We start from the raw sequence: 17,503 nt of genomic DNA, 5'->3' as shown, positions 1-17,503 counted from the left end.
TTCATTGTGTGGCAGTTCTAAGGTCGCCTAATTTAATTTCATGCTCATGAGAAAGGGCGACGATAAGGCCTGATGAAGTGAAGACAGCGCTGTCATCTTCTGAGCAAACTAGTTTGAAGGGCTCAGCTGCTTTTTTGCCTCTGTTGTAGAACCGTCCTTCTACCTGTCTCTTCTTTCTGTCTTTACATCAAATGGTAATGAATAAAGTGATTGCGATGGAGATTTAATCAAGCTGTAATGTTCCTGTCTCATTAGGACTTTCAACTGTTTGGCATGCTGAGATCAGCAGCTGTTGGGTGTGTTGGTTTCTTTGAGGGCTGAGTATATTCCAATCTGTGGCTACTATTACTGCTATTATTCTTGTTAACAAAAGCATACTGCATACATTTCTACTTCCCAAAGAGCTGGCAGTCAAAATCTAAAGCACTGCCTGCTGTTTCTAATGAAATGCTATGTGACCCTGCAGAGGGAATTTTAAATGGTTGCCGTCACAATCCTGAGCACATATCTCAATTACTTTGGCACTGAAATGCATTATATTGGTATTCTACCATAAATTATACATGTCATAGAGCATCAAGTCGTACGTTGCTTATTAATTTAGTGGCCGTGACACTAATTTCACACAGTAGCTCAAATTAATGGGGCTGGGGAGAGTATTTAGCAAATCATTAAAATCATCAGATTTCATCGAGGTCATTTCAGATCTTTTTTCTTTTTCATACAAAATGTATAAAACAACACAAAGCTATCAATATGCAGCACACAGATTCGATTTTTTTTTTTTTTTTTTTTCTCGTAGTGTTTATTTCATGGTGCTGGACTTGCGTTGAACTTGACTTAATTATGTGCGGCCGGTTGCTATGACGATGACATAGTTTGTTCTGCTGTGTAACACCAACACCCACCCCCTTGGAGCTGTTTTCACTGCTCAGCAGTCTCTCCCGCTGGCACTCGAACATGCGAGCCAGAAAGAAGCACATATACTCCAGAACGAACCATTCATGACCAGCCAATCATCAACTGTGACACCTGCTCACATAACTGATTTAATACTACAACGTATTAGCCACAATTATTAATGCAAAAATTAAAATTTCATGAGACACGCAAGGTATCCTAAGTCCCAGTCTATAAAATAACAATGTGGACTATTTTTTAAAGACAAAGAAAGTATGATGAACCTCAGGGAGGTATTGGCCACACAAAAATTTAGACTACATGGATAACTACATTCATGGTTACAAGATGACTTTGGTGATCCTTCCCATTTGGCTCTGTCTCAAATTGCCTACTTACTGTACTTACACTTACTATTTTGAGTGCTATCGGAGCGCATCGGAAAGAAGTTCTGCCACTTTTTTCTTCGAGTGAGGAAATATAATGTTCACAGTTGAAATTCATTAACATTTTTAAGTGCTTGAAGATCCAGTCATCTCTAAAGTGTATGCCACTCTAGGAAGTTAATAAAAACAAATGAAATGGTCAAAGTTGTCGTATTTACATTTTAGGTGTATATTTAATTCACGGCATCAATTTGAAGCATTGTTTTCACCCACCACTGTCTGCCCTGTTCAAGTTACTGCAATCTGTGTTCATAAAAACACTTCCTGTATTTGTTTCAAATTAAGAGCCCTCTGGCATTTCAATAAACAGAAGACTTCATTTCTTAACAAGGCTTTTATTGTGAAACACTTGCAGGAATGTGTTGTAACTGAAATTGAACAATGACACTTGAGATGATTCCAGTTATTATTCCAGTGCAACCATTAAACACTCACGATCCCTTGTTGACTTCATTAAAGTGACTTTGAATTGTCTAGGCTACATTATTGACTAGTGTATGTAAATCTGCCTTCAAAGTAGTTGCACAACCTAAGAAATGAGCTGCTAGCATCGCTGTAGACCCTTGCTTCAGTCTGTAGCTGCTACATGGGGCTCTTTTAATTTGTCACACAAATTAAGACACATCTCTTTACATAAAAAAACAAAAACAAAGTGCACCAAAACACATGTTCAAATTTCAAGAATTTTATTTTCTTCAAGAACATCCATCCATCCAGTAACATACTCTGTAATAAAGGTCGCTGCATGTAACACAGCTCAGAAGTGTAGTATGTGAGGTAAACAGCAATTATTTTAGCTTTGTATTGTTGCTAATTCAGCCCCAGCAACTACTCTCAGCCAAACGACACATGCTTGCTTAAGTTTAATCTAAGACGCTACCATAAAATAAAGCTCTATGTGTTTAAAGTGCAATTATTTCAGCGCTAGTGCAATATTTACTACTTGGCCTGTTCAGCTCGGATGATGCGATTGCCAGGTCTTAGTTAATGATAGAAATGACACACGCTGTGCCAGAGGGCTGCTAACCAAGCATGGCACCCAGATACAGGCAGTTACACTTGGTACAATCAAAATTTACAGGGCATCTTGGATTTTTTCCATACAGTCAGGCAGATCATCCCATCTCACTCCGTAATGAATATTTTCACCCTGGCACAGGGATTCTGGCTCAGACTGGGGCTCAGAGCTCTGGAGTCAGGGGGGGCCAAAAGATTATTCACACACACATGTAAACAAGACTATTCATGGCAGACTTTGTCATCTGATGTGTGCCTGAGTGATGATCAAGCTGCTGTTTAATCGTACAGTTTTCCGGGGACAGATGTGCTAACATACTCACTCCTTAAGATGATTGACTGGCTGCCGACGAAAGGGAAATCACCCTAATAAAGATGTCACCCCTAATTTTACACAGCCTCGCTTCTTCTCTCTGGCAAATCTGCAAATAAATACATCTTGTCTGTGAGTGTTTTACTTTAAAAAGCAATGAATGGAGTCTGGCTGCTAGGCGACAGATGCAGTCAAATCTAAAATTGCATCCCCCTCCTGCTCTCAGTCTTTCCACTTTATATCACCATTGTGGCATTCATGGGGATGCTGTTGCCATTCTTCCTCCTTGTCAAACTATCTGTAGGGCTTTTTGTCTTTCCAGTACCACCTGCTGTTTCATCCTTGTTCTTGCGGAAGCAGTAGACCCCGTAGAGACGGAATTTTTTATCAGGGAAGCCAAGGTGTCGGACTCCTGGCTGGGATCCTCCACACCGAGATCGGGGGTTGACTATCGGGTAGCGGATGCTGCCATCCTCCAGCCAGCCGGCTTCACAACGGTCCAGAAGCTGAAACTTCCATGCTGCATACAGCTGACCCACTTTCGCCACCGACGAACCGTCTCGAATGCATGCCTTCATTGCCTCAACATAGTTCACCTTCTTAAAGCGTTTGAGGAAGTACACTTTGCCTGCAGGGATAGAGCGAAAGGAGGGGAGACAGTGTTTGTACTAAGAACGTGAAAAGGTGAAGGAAAACAGAGCATTGTTCAGGAGGGCAAAAGGGAAGTGAGTGAGAGAGGGAAGCCCGAGAGACGAGCTGAGCCCCGAGGGTGGATATTTTCAGTTTTCCTGGCCTCTGTGCCTGACTGCGTTCAGAATATCAAATCAATCCAACAACTGCCTCGGCAGCTGCTCAAAATCGAAAGGCAATAGTGTGTGAGCGGACAGAACTCTGACTCAAAATTACTCTCAAAACGTTTCCATTTCTTGCTCTCATGTCACCTCTTGGGAGACTCTTGGTATGACGATATCAAAGAAACTGGTATTCTGATTTGTTAAATTGTTTGGCAAGAGCTGAAACATGGCAGTTTCTCCAAAGAAAGAAAGAAACAATAAAGAAGCTAAGCGAGAGTAAAGAGTTGCTGGTCTCTCCCAACAACTGCTTATGAAAATCATGTCAGCAACCTAAGTTTTGCACTTGGCTCAGCTATTGATTTTATGCTTGTTTATGTGACTGGTGGCTATTAGAGAAGCAGAATACTGTCTCATATTTCCCCAGGGGACTTTCAGTAAATACCTTCCAGCTGGACTGAGACACAGTATTGGTCACGACCACTGCTGAAACCTTTCCTGCCCACAACAGACTGTCCACAGTAATTAACACACAGGGGAAGCTATGAGCAATAATTGAAGGTTTCTGTCAGACTACTTTTTTATCGCTGAGGAGAGGAACTGGTTCTTTTTCCCAGTTTAGGGTATCTCAAAACAATTTGTGATTGAAATGTAGAGCACTGTCATTTATCAAAGTAATATAGATTTCATTTTTAGAATGCATGACAGGATTTAAATTCTCCTTCAAAGAAGTCTGGAACAAAAACCTTTTTACACATCAGTATGAGCGAATACAATATAATATGTCGTTTAGTGAGCTCTAGAGGTGTGAGTAAATTGATTTTACAGCCCAACTTCACCAAAAAACAACAATTTGTTAACCGACTTAAACAATTTAACGGAGTTAACGACTAGTGTTTACGTAGGCAACCTCTAGTGGCTGCATTATTAAGAAGTCATGCGCAAAGTATAAAGCGTAACAAAGTCCGTGTATGGAAGAAGTTGCAGGTGGTGGGATGGATCAAACACAGGACTTTGACCCAGGAGACCGCTGTTTGTGTCCCACATGAAATCAGTGATGACCTATTTTATCCTAAGGTAACTTATGTAACATATTTAACTTACGTGACGAACAAAACATAACTCACATAACAAACAAACTTATTTTGACCCAAACTATGATCTTATCTTAAACCTATCCAAGCAGTTTTAGTGCCTTTACCTCAACAAAGTGCAACTTTTTCACAATGTTAACCATGTCTTATAATTATTACCATGACAATGAAGGTCCGATGGGCATACGCCTGTTGCTGGTGATGTATGTAGTTTGGGGAAATTAGCAATTGTGTTGTTTAGGTATCAGGATGTGTTGGTGCTATAGAGGGTGTGAAAATAGTCACATATGTTGTTTTGTAAATCTTTTTTGGGGGGGAGAGTGAAATGGACCTATTTTGGAACATGTTTAGATTTTTACAGCATATAGTTTATCACCAGACAATTACAAATTTAGCTTGCAGAAATGACAGTGTTATGAATCATCTCATCTAAATCCCCGCTAGACTACAAGTAAAAATAGCAAACTACTCTCTGATTTTTTAATATTTACTATAAAAACTTTGATTAATGGCATGCTTCTACAATGATTGAGTGATGATTGAGTCAAACCTTTAATCACACCTTTTTCTTGTCACACAGACTATGTCACGTTTCGACTGCCCCGAGATGATACATTATTATTATGCAGTAAAAACTAATCGAGCCTCCTACTTTCCCAAGTTTGTCTGGGCTTATGAACCTGAAGGTGGTGTGTGAAGACTCTCTGCGGGAATGTGATGTTAATCAAAGAGCTGGAAGATGAAAGGCGACGCATTGCACCCAGAGGACATTGTGGCCCTAGCAGGGCTAAATCAACATAGCCTGATTTAAATCCAATGGCCTTAGGCCTGCGAGATCACAGGCAGTGATCAGAGACACGGGCCTCATTTCCCCGCTGTCCAATGCTCATGATACATCCTCTTTCCATACAGTGGCACAACAAACTCACTCTGCTGGTGTTTTATTTTCTTCCAATCATGAGCTACCGATGCTGAATACCAGGTTGGATGTTTGTGTTTAGTTTTATGGTCACGTAGTGGGACTACAAAGTATTACTGATCGTCAGATACACACGTGCACACATCTGCAGCCTATGTATCTCTCTGTTTCTCACCGTTGAGCTTGGAAGTGAAGCAGAAAGCATCATAGCGCTCATCCTCCTTATGCCTGTAGCCATAGTTACGAACCCCCGCTGGGGTGTCCTTTCGGCCGCACTGGTCTCTGGGATGAGAGATAGGATACTGGACTGAGCCGTCCTCCAGCCATCCAGCATTACACCAGTCTAGTCCTTCCAGCCAGGCCTGTGGAAGATGATAATGTAGGTTAGTGGGTCATACCTAAAGACTGAAGACATTAATAAGAGGAGAAAAGGTTTAGTTTATATCCTCTACCATAACTCCATTACTCTTGACTTTACAGCTTTTTACATGATCTGCAGTAAAGTTTCTGGTCTCCATATTATTTTTTATTTCAGACTTACTGCTGCTCTGAAAAGTTTACGAGTGCGTTAAGTGAATGTGTTGTAACATCTAAAAGATTGGCCCATAAAAGGATGTACTGTTGAAGGTATCCAGAGCCGAGTTAGTGATCTATGATGTCTATCTTATTTGTTTTTAATCTGCATTGAACATGAGAGACTGTACATGTCTGAAAGTGAATGTGTGAACTCACCTTGTGCAGCTGAGAATGAGAAGCCAGGATGGCGTCCTGCTCTTTGCAGGCATCTTCAGCCTGGTGGTAGTTGAGCTTATAGCGCCCCTCACGGGGATAATACGGAAAAACCACTCCTACAGGTGACAGAAACATATTAACAATTGTTGACTATGAGTCCTCAATTTCCCATAAATGTATACAGTATAATAGCTGATTGAGTATTGAGAAGTATTGAATAAATATCTTCCTCTTCCTGACCTTCTAAGTCAAGGTTGACAAATCCTGTATCATCTTCCATGTCATCGGTGACCTCACACTCATAGCGTCCGTAGTCCTCCAGTGTGACATTTTGGATGATCACTGAGGCGTCACCTGGTCCCGCCTGCTCCAGAAACACACGGCCTCGGTATGATCCAAACACACGCTGCTGCCTGGAGAGATTTTACAGTCACTGTTGTCCCTTTAAACAGTTGCTCCAAGCCAAATATTTAAAAGAAAATACATGAAAGGTAAACTTATACTTGGTACACCTTATATGAAATTGGTGTGTTCTTAATTCTGTCTGAGTGGATTCATGAAAATACTTACCAAATGGAAACATGATTTCAGAATATGTGGAAGGCAATACAATATATAGCAGGGAAATAGCATATTGTTGGTTTTGGACTCACAACTGAGAAACGGATTGAAATGGTAGTTCAAGATTGATTTGATTGATTGATTGATTGATTGATAGATAGATAGATAGATAGATAGATAGATAGATAGATAGATAGATAGATAGATAGATAGATAGATAGATAGATAGATAGATAGATAGATAGATAGATAGATAGATAGATAGATAGATAGATAGATAGATAGATAGATAGATAGATAGATAGATAGATAGATAGATAGATAGATAGATAGATAGATAGATAGATAGATAGATAGATAGATAGATAGATTGATTGATTGATTGATTGATTGATTGATTGAGAAATGAAGCAGCAGAATTTACCTTCCAAGTGCCACAAAGACGTCCTCAAACTGCAGAGCATCTGTCACTTTGGTCCATTTAATCCGAATGCGAGCAGGATCGGTGTTCTCGGGCTCATGATGGAATCTGCAGGGCAGAGTGATGGAGCCACCGCGATGGGTCACCACTTTACCAGGAGCTGTCTGCACAATCACTGCTCCGCTGTCGTCCTCTGAGTGAAGCAAGAGGACTTTCAACATTTAACCGCTGAAGATTTTCATGAATCTTCCTTCCTATACTTTCTTTATATATGTAAATGTGTTCATTATATATATATATATATATATATTGATACATATTTATATGTGTAAATATATTGATGTTTAGAACTTGTATGCTTGTTATTGACACAGCACTGGTATCTTGGCAGGAAGTCTGTTATGAATTGGTTAAATGAAAAGTATATAACACTTGAAGTAGTAAATCCAAGTGGATGCCTAAGAAATATATATATATATATATATATTGATACATATTTATATGTGTAAATATATTGATGTTTAGAACTTGTATGCTTGTTATTGACACAGCACTGGTATCTTGGCAGGAAGTCTGTTATGAATTGGTTAAATGAAAAGTATATAACACTTGAAGTAGTAAATCCAAGTGGATGCCTAAGAAATTCTCTATTACCATACAAATATGTGCAGTCAAGTCCTTGCAATGCGGTTTGAAATTATCCTTAGCACTGCCTGTACTTGTAACTAATCGTAACATTCAACCTTTGATTTTCTTTGTGAGGTACATCACAGTGAGACGCCTGCAAAACTGAATCAGCATCAGCTAATAAAGCGTGTGCTGTTTACTTGTGCTTTTACATTAGTGTCAGCCTGTCGACAGCAGCAAACATGTTTCCCTTTAAAGGGTCCAGTATGCAACGTAGTCACATCTCTGCCAACATCTATCATCAGATTACCCACTCCAAAATTTTAACCTCAACCTCTGCAGACAGCGATTCACCCAAGACTAATAGTAACCACAGCCCTCTTTCAGGGGGGTCAAATGGACAAAAAAACAGACCTACTTTGCATGTTTGGCAGACACACTATGTTTGTGTGTGTGTGTCTAGGCAACCAAAGAGTATGCACACAACAAGTGTGGCATAAACATTTAAAATGTTTAATGAGCAGCTGCAAGAGGTTTTCTGTTATGTTGTGACCAGATAAAGGCACCTACAATTATCCATGCCAGCTAGCAATTAGTCCCATTATTGCTTACTGCTCTCTGGAAAGTTGTTTATCACCATTAGCCATGAAAATATCAAGTGGTGTTTAATCAAAACTTGAAGTACAATATTGCACCGAGGTTTGTGCTGGAACATAAAGTTAAGACACACAACACCATGTTGGCTTTTCATCAGGCTAACCCTGTCGACACATGCTTTCGTCATATTCTGCCGTAGCGTACTCTGTCGCTGTAAAACTGTGAATAAATTGTGGATTAATGATGGATAAAATAAAGATAATGCGTCACAACCTGCATTGAAATGACTCGTTTCACTATCAAAATTCTATCAATTCTGTCCGATAACGTTTGGAAAGTCGAGAAGAGCTGCATGATTGAACTATTTTATCTCATCCAAGTTAGCATAAAGCTAAACAGGAAGTTAGCTGGCTTGGCTGGCAGAAGCCATTATGCATTTGACTGCTCAGAGCGGGAATGTCTCACCAGACACCAAATTTAAAAACTCTATATACTGTATATATATATTATTGCTGATGATAGACTTAATCAACACTATGTGAACTCATTTTGAAAGGGCTCAAATGTAACAGACTTTCATTTATATGTAAAAGTTGCACATTATAGTTTTAAGGTTTACAGACATCCCTGTCTGTAAAACGGAATTGAATAAATGGCAGCGTTTATAGACGGGATCTCTTAATGTCTTAACCATCCTGCTGATACTTTAGATTTAATTTAATCAACTTCATGAAAACTAGTCTCTGCTCTATGCTTTTCATATATTTCAGCAAATATTGTACTTTTGTTTCAGTACCAAATAGCTACAGTTAGTTTCTTACTCTGCGAAGCATCTGCAAATTTGTCAAAACATTTGAAGAGCTTAAATATATAAATACATAAAAATATAATGTCACTGTTAAACAACCTAACCCTGTACAGATCAAAGACTCATATGTTGGGACAATATGTAGCGGGCAGGAAGAGGATTTTCATTTAAGAGTCTCTTTTAGCCTCTCCACAGCAGATAATATGGACAGCCAAGTCTCCTGCAGTAAACAGTCTATTCCCTCATGTGATCTTTTTTTATAGCAAGTAAAATGTTTACGACAATCCTCCGGTGAATATTGTTTAATGCGGTATTTATAAATCTGATCATGTAAAAGAGCTTCATATGTGAAGATTCTCAATGTTCTATCAAGATATAATAGTGATTAGTGATACTGTGATTAGGTATTCCAAATTGTGGAGTATAGTATATATTCATGTGACTATAGAACACACTAAATCTGGAGGCTTTGTCTCTCGAGAAGCTCTCTGCATTATGAAGCCCAAGACAAGTTTTAACAAGTGTATTTTTCTTAGTTTCTTAGTTGAAACAATATAAGTCAAAGGTGGCCCTGAAGAGGTTATTGAAACTGTTCAGCCTTTCAACAATATTCCTATGATGGTAACTGCCTCTGCTGAAAGTCTACATATCTTAGGCCTGGGACACACTGACTGCGTGTGCGTTAACTAGATTTTTTTTTTTTAGCATATTCCAGCTCAGCTCAGCGAAATGAAGACCTCATCACTTTGCAGATGTGCAGCTGTTAAGACACAAGTAATAAAATGTCCTTACCGAGCACGTGCACCACTTTTCTCCCTCCCTTCTCGATGTCAGCAGGCAGGCAAGACACTGAGAGGGCGGAGGTTAGGATGAACACCACGAAGGACATTTTCCCAAAGATCAGAAGCCTGAACTGCTTTGAAAACTGCAGGACAGGACAGAACACAGAGAAATAGGAACATCACATTCTGACCTAAAGTAGGGGAACTTGAAAAATAGCACAGTAATATTCCAGGGAAGAGCAGGACCATAGCAAGGACAACAGCTTGACACCTCCAGTGTCCTGCTATTCACCACAAGGAGAAACAAGTTATGAATAACGTAATGGTAATCACAACTTTGGTATACAAATTCTGGTGGATATCACTGTATGTAGGACTACATTATGATGTACTGTACATTAGCTACAAACTATAGCCATACATATAATATATCTCATGTAACGCAGGCAAAATCTAAATGTCTGCTGCATTTCGACTGTCAGTCATCCTAAAACTCCACCAGAACTCCAGCAAACCAAAGCTGGGAAGTAAAGCTCGTCAGCAAGCATAGAATTGGGTAGCAGATAAGTGATTATTTCAGCTTTCTCAGGAAAATAAGGTTGGCTGACATGATTGTTTTTGGTTTGAGAAAGAGCCAGGCTTTAAAATAACTAGGCAGTCTGCTACATATACAAGCTTTAACCTGTTAGCTCACAGTCACAGCATGAAAACAAGAGATAGTCCTCTGAATTTAAGGCTTGTTTGGCACTTTTTTTTATCTGTATTGCCCAGTGTTTAGAGAAAGAACTGTTTTTGGAAAGTTTTGGGGGAAACAGGCTTGGATCAGTAGAGCCCAATTAGTGAACCAAGGACTGTAGCGGACATGAACGATGACAAAATCATCACAATTACGTAAGAAAAACAAGAAACTAGGGGTCTGTTGTGCTTATTGAACATATTAGACAGACTGTTATCAACCGTGTCCTCTGGCAGGGACCAATGAAGGATTATTTTTGCAGGAAAACACAGTTCCTCTTGGATGTTACTGCTGCTGATTCTGGTACAATGCTCATTATACAGCCCAGTATCACGCCAAAGTGTGCAATACACCCATCAGGCCACTAGCGCATACCCTGTCAATGTCACAGTTTGCCTTCCCTAGGTATGAAAAGTACACGCCAAGCAGCAACCAGCAGTGACGTCCCCCACTTGTTTGTGAACGGCTGTTCTGCAGTTTAAGGCACTTTAGAATTGGCCGCATTTTTCAGATCCAGAGGCTATGTCAACTTTTATATACAGTCTACGGTACACACATGTATGACCACAGTTGAAGAAGAAGGCATTGTGACAAAGGTCACGTGACTAAGTACAAAGAGTGATAAACTCCTCATAGGGAGGAGGGGGAACAAACAAAGGACTTACACTAGGACACCTTTTGTTCGAGTCTGAGGAAGCAAAAGTCAACATGAGTTTCTTTCAAGTAGCGTGAGTAATTTACTGACATCTATTTAACTTTCAAAAGATCTGCTAGGCTACGTAATGTTACTCGTGAAAAATTACTTATTTTTAACCCACGCATGACCTTTTACCAACTAACCAAGCAGTTTTAGTGTCTAAACCTTTCTAAACTGTGAGCATGTTAAATCCAAACCTAAACCTAACCACATGGTTTTGGTGCCAAAACCACAGGCAACTTACTTTTTACACATTGGTGAGGCAAAACATAACGCTGACAAGGTGGAATGACAGGTTACATGTTTTCATCAAGGGTGAGTGGGTAATAGACGCACGGACCTTTACATTAGTAGATGTATTTTAAACGCAGCATGTGACACCCGTGATACTGCATCATATCTAATCCATGATTGGTTGCAGGAGACAGTGCAAAAGAAGTGCTAGTGTGTGCATTGCTACAGATCTGCATTGTCACCTGTGAATAATCACCTCCAATGAAACAGCACTGCTGCAGTACATAAAGTCTGAACATGAATCCAGGCCCCAGTGAAGCAGTTACTAAAACAGCTATTTTACATGCACATTGCACACCATAAACAGCCCTGCTGCATGATTTCTCTCAAGGTGAGTCCAATGATCATCCCCGCAGTTCTCATGCAGCACAGGGAGCTGCAGAGCAGAGCCCTGCTATCCCAGCACAGAAGTGATTTGGACTTACCATGGCTATCACAACAGGAATAATGCCTGGATGAAGCAGATGTGCCGCTGTGAAATGTTTAACTCCTCAGCTAGGCTGAACGTTGTTCTGCAGCAGCACTCACCTCTCCCCCCCCCCTCCCTCTGTTTCGAGTCCCATCTCTGTTCTCTCACACTGCAGGGGAACCTCGGCTGTTTGTGGGTCCCGCAGTCCTCCGATGACGCAGCGCATATTTGTGTGTGGATAACTTAATGTCTTCTCTGTGAATTATTGAAGCCCATTAGAATGTCCCTTACTGGTTCCAGTGTCAGTTTGATTCAGTGAAACATTACTAACTCTCAGGAAAAACAATGTTGATATTAAAAAATAATCAAAATAAAGGAAGCCACTGATATTGAAACTGTAAATTAAGATTGCTCGTTTTATTTAAGACAAATCAACCAAACAACTTTACTGCTAAAAAAAGAGTGAAGCAATAAAACTTACAGCTCAATTTTTTTTGTTACAATAATAGCACCATCACCTTAACTTCATGCCTCCTCTTTCCCATAGCTTTTTGCTTTTTGTTTGTTGCTCCTCCATACAAGTTTCCCTCGCTCGCATGCTTCTGTGCTTTCTTTTGCACATACTCTTGGCCATGAAGCTGAATTTCTCTGATCTGTGATGGCTGGCCCCACCGACAGTTTATTGTCCTGGATCGCCATGCTGTTCTTTTCTCTCTCTGCTCTCTCTTCACCCCAGTCAAGGCAAATGGCTGCCCACCTCTGAGTGTGGGTCTGTGGGAGGTTTTGTCCTGTTAAAATGCAGTTTTGAAAATAATTTTAGTTTAATTTGATTAATTAACATTCATTGATAATACCAGAGGTATTACTTTTACCACAACAATTCATTATTACATATGACCAATGTGGATCCATTTATAATATAGACATTAATAAAATATGATTACGATGCAAATAATCAGGATATTTAATGGGTTCATTAGCATATTTAGGTTTGTAAATAAATACGAGACTCAGTAAAAGTGAGCTTGTGCTGAAAATCCCATATTTATGTACCAACCTCTCCAATTACTGTGCACAGTTACAAGATAACCGATCTCATGAAAGCAAACCTTTTACTTGTGAAGTCCATGCATTAAGTTTTGTTGGTGTAAACTGCAGAGAGGCAGGTCATGAGTTTCTGCAGACCTGCTTGCTTTTTGCCCTTCATCCACTCAACAATGTATTAAAGAGGTTAAGAGCAGCGTCAGCAATATGTCGAACGTTTCTCTTAAACTCCACATGTGTTCGCGGCACAAATGCTACAGGAGTCTTCCCTGGGCATGACGGTGAGATGATTGCCGCCAACAATGAGAAGAGACAGGACGCTCAGCATGAGGCAGCTGTAATGTAAAAATTTAACAGAAATGAAACAGCTGTGATGGCTACATGATGCTGCTGAGATTCAAGTTGACTAGCCGTGTCGTCTAGAGCAATGATCAGCACCTGTAAACCGTGTAGCTATTTGAGTTACTGCAGTCTTGTGTGGCATCACTGGAAGAGCAGTTCCCAGAGTGTGAGACATGTGCCTAGGCTCTGCATGGACTATCACAGCCATGTTAGCATGTAAAGCAGCAACAGAGGGGAAAAGAAGTACAGAGACACTAAAGTGATGGGTTTTTTTCAGTGAGAAATTCAAGGTTGACAACATTATACCATTGCCATCTTAATTTCAGACCTGAGCCAATAACTGTCTGCTTCCAAAAGCACTAACAGGCAATTTGGTGTTATTTAACGTGGTCTTTAATAATCTATTGGTTACAATCAAATGAACAAAATATTCTGTATTCTATATCTACAGGATTAGTCTCTCCAGTTTATCCTCCCATATTAGACTCCAGGCAACTTTTCCAAATAAGACACTGTGAAGATGTCTGTTACCTAGGAGGGAGGTAATTTTCTCAAATGAAATGCATAAAAATGAACAGAAAATAAATCTGGGCCAGAAATGTCTACCAGCAGCGATTCAGTGAGGTGGAATTTAAAGGATTTCAAAGGCACATTTTTTGAAGTAACATCAAGGAAAAAACATTCTAGTAAAGATAACGATTTACTTTTTTGTTGTGTGCATTGGTGCATTGGAAGTGCAGGGATGATTACATGGGCCAAACATCAATGAATGCAGGTTCAAGTTAAAGCACATATATTGACTGATGCCTGTTAATGTTGCAGATTAGCGTAACATTGCAACATGCATGTGTAAAACATAAAATGACTGCAGAGATCTTGAGTCGTGCTGCCACACAGAGCTGATTGGTCCATGCACCCACTTGATCCATCCACCTGGTTTCTTCAGGAGAAGAGCAACCTTTGTTCAGGTTAACCAAACTAGTGCTGATCACTAGCTTATTTGATTTAATAATTGAATAACTCTATGCTAATTGCCATTGTGAGATTTTTGTCATCATAAGCCATGCTTTAATGGATACTTTATTGAAGCTGTGTTTTGCATTCATGAAATCAGAAACCATGAACTGATTTTATAAAGTGCCATCTCACTGCTAAATCCTTTAATGTGAATTGTTTAGTTGTATTTTTCACAGCCACAGCTCCACAACTCTCCAGGGCCACCTGCACAGCCGAGCAGACATCTGCAGCAGAGATCCCCTGTGACTCCCATCATGGGATTACAGAGCTGTTTGAAGCGGCCACATTCGATTTAAAGCCTCTGTCACACACAGAGTGCACTGGTAGCATGTGCGAGCAGGAGCGATGCCGGCACTTCAGCAGGAAAAAGCTGCTGAGGGAGAGTGAATTAAATGAGTCTGCCTCTCTCCCTATCTGTTGGCCTATTGCTCAGCAAAGTACGAGGGATAATTACTTATGTGTGGGCTACTGTTATTGATGGAGCAGGAATGGAGAGAAGGGTTACACTGCTGTTTTAAAAAAAAGCTTCATCTAACCACATAAATAACCCTTTTATCTCTGTCAAGAAAAAACTATGTGTTGATAGGACTGAGCTGCAACCAAAGCATCATATTACTGAAAAGGTTTGGGAGATCGATTCAGTATTTGTCAATTACATCACAGAGTGGCAATCCATTTTTTTACATTATTTTATCAGTCTTTTGCCTTTCATACTAAAAAGCCCTTGTCATCACAGTGGTCTTTCATCGCATTAAATATGTTAGAAACCTCCTTCATTCAGCTCGGTGGCCATTGAAGTGTGTTTGTTTATGCGAACAAAAACATCATAAGTCTTTCATTTGATGTCTTTGTAAAAGACAATGATGAGAGCGTCAGTCGACCATTTACTGGGCCACCCACACAGAGCGAGCACACAGCAACATCAGAAAAGAAGCGGATCAAGGAATGTGAGCAGAGAAAAGGATGAAATGCTGGAAATGTTGGGCCCCCAGGATCAGACAGAATGTAGGATGGAAATAGCACGTCTTGTTTTCCTACTTAAACTGAGAAAGAAAAGCTTTCTTAAAAAGTTCACCAGAGTTGGTGAGCGACAAGAGCAGCTGTTGAAGTATACACCAGCTTCTGCAGCACATCCTGGCCACTCAGCTCCTAAGTCATGATCTGTTCGTGGCTCCGGTAGTGTTGGGTCAGAAATAGTGAGCATATTGTGGAGTAACATGCCCTCCTTCTCCCTACTCAAACACCCACAATGTCTATTTCACATTTGTGGCTTGACATGCAGACATTTCCAAATATCCTGGTTATATAACGTACTGCAAAACGTCTATAGCACAGACCTTTTATACTCATTTAAATCATGTTTGCAGCAAACCACAATGTAGCCTGTTTTAACGGCTTTGTAACTCCCAACAGGTGTTTTCACTTCTGGCTGATTAGCCCTCTGCTTAGGCTGATTAAAGCCCCATTTGGACTGGATTTACAGTATTTCTCCAGGGGAGGAGGGAGTGATTTTAACATTACCTGCACTGTGGTGAGTGATTTTAATCCCATCCACTGTGCGTATGTGGACCATTTTTCACCACTACCCAAGTTATAATTACAGTTGCAATTACCTTCTGTTTTTCTGGTCCTCCTGTAATTTAAATCCCCTCTGGAGCAACTTCATTCTATTTCAAAGAGGATCAGATTTTTTTTCTGCATGAGGGTCTGCTTGTCCATATTTGTGTGCCTCCGCGCTGGCAACAGCCGGAACCGAAGGCATTGTCTGTCCTGTTCTTATGAACACAATATTTCAAGAACGCTTAAAGGGAATTTTGTTAAACTTGGCACAAACGTTCACTTGGTCCCAAGGATAATTAGATTTCAGTGGCCAGAGGTCAAAGGTCACTGTCACTTCACAAATCACATTTGATACGATTGTCACACAAATATCTAGAAAGACAATTCATATCCAAAAGGCCAAAGATTAACTTCACTTTGACATCAAAATATTCTTTTCTGTCCATTATTAAACACCATTACTCAGGAACAGAAGGGGAGATTGTGAACATATTTCACATTGGTGACACATATCGAGGTGTCGACCTTGAAACTATACTGATTGTAAAACCCGTCTGTGCTGTCAAGTTGAAGATGTGTGTGAAGTGTCTACATTTTAGAATTTGTAGCTTCTTTGCAGCAACATCCATATTTGAAGCACTGTCTACTCTCAATCAGCTTTATTGGCCGAGCATGTGAACACATAACAATTCCTTCAAAGTCTGCACTTCATACAGTATATTATATTGATTCTGAACAGATGTGGATGTAAATTGTAACTATACTGCTTGGCAGAGGGATACATTTGTGAGGCCTTAACTCTAGTTTTTTAATCAGCTCACTATGAAATCTGACTTTGTGTTAAAAGTGTTTTTGCTAGTGTGATATGTGAAAACATGCTTATGTACCAATATATACAGTATGTCTATTTGGGACCTTTGTGTACTGGCATTCTCTTCAAAACCCAGTTTTTTTTTGGCCTATATCTGTTTATAATTTAGCAAGCTAGCGCCATTAAAAGTATACTGATTAAGGCATCAGGCAATCCCATATGGATGTGCAGTCGAGAATCACTGGATTACTTTGATGCTTAAAAAAATTGTGATGATACTCTTTTTTATTTGATGTAAAAGCTGGTCGACAGACCTTTGTTCACGAGAGACCTCGGAGGTTATGATATGCTTAGGAAGTGTAGGTCATACTGAATGATTTCAATATCTGTTTCATGTCTGTGTGAAGATTGTGCTGAGTTATGACTCCATGAAGGAGTAACATTTTTGACTTAATTTCACCCCTTTGACTCCCTGGCGCCCCACTGGAGAGTCGTTTGGGTTTCTCTTGAAGCGTTGTCCTGCTGGATGTCTACGTCTATTACAAAATGTATCCTGTAATTTCCTGGTGGTTAGAATGTCGCCTG

The 17,503-nt window shown here is 40.0% G+C and overlaps 1 protein-coding gene across 1 annotated transcript; it reads right to left on the bottom strand.

Moving 5' to 3' along the window:
• Window positions 1-2,015: 2,015 nt before the first annotated feature.
• On the bottom strand, window positions 2,016-12,262 carry hapln4 (hyaluronan and proteoglycan link protein 4). The gene is made up of 7 exons (XM_069694839.1): window positions 12,161-12,262; window positions 10,019-10,151; window positions 7,198-7,387; window positions 6,453-6,625; window positions 6,213-6,328; window positions 5,656-5,842; window positions 2,016-3,304 (listed from the first exon to the last, which is right to left on the bottom strand). Exons 1-7 carry the CDS (start codon window positions 12,161-12,163, stop codon window positions 2,913-2,915), a joined length of 1,194 nt encoding a protein of 397 aa, XP_069550940.1. The 5' UTR covers window positions 12,164-12,262; the 3' UTR covers window positions 2,016-2,912.
• Window positions 12,263-17,503: the final 5,241 nt, after the last annotated feature.

This window comes from Brachyistius frenatus, unplaced genomic scaffold (assembly GCF_029030835.1).
Source record: "Brachyistius frenatus isolate BFR_SWC_R1_liver_20210118 unplaced genomic scaffold, ASM2903083v1 Contig_18, whole genome shotgun sequence".
NCBI lineage: Eukaryota > Metazoa > Chordata > Actinopteri > Embiotocidae > Brachyistius > Brachyistius frenatus.
The sequence above is the reverse complement of the archived record's forward strand: the minus strand, read 5'-3'. Positions and strand labels throughout refer to the sequence as shown.

Coding starts and splice junctions, on each gene's coding strand:
- hapln4 (XM_069694839.1), bottom strand. Junction 6,626..7,197: donor GTCTTTGTGGCACTTGGAAG/GTAAATTCTGCT, acceptor AAATCTCTCCAG/GCAGCAGCGTGTGTTTGGAT. Junction 6,329..6,452: donor TGTCAACCTTGACTTAGAAG/GTCAGGAAGAGG, acceptor TGTCACCTGTAG/GAGTGGTTTTTCCGTATTAT.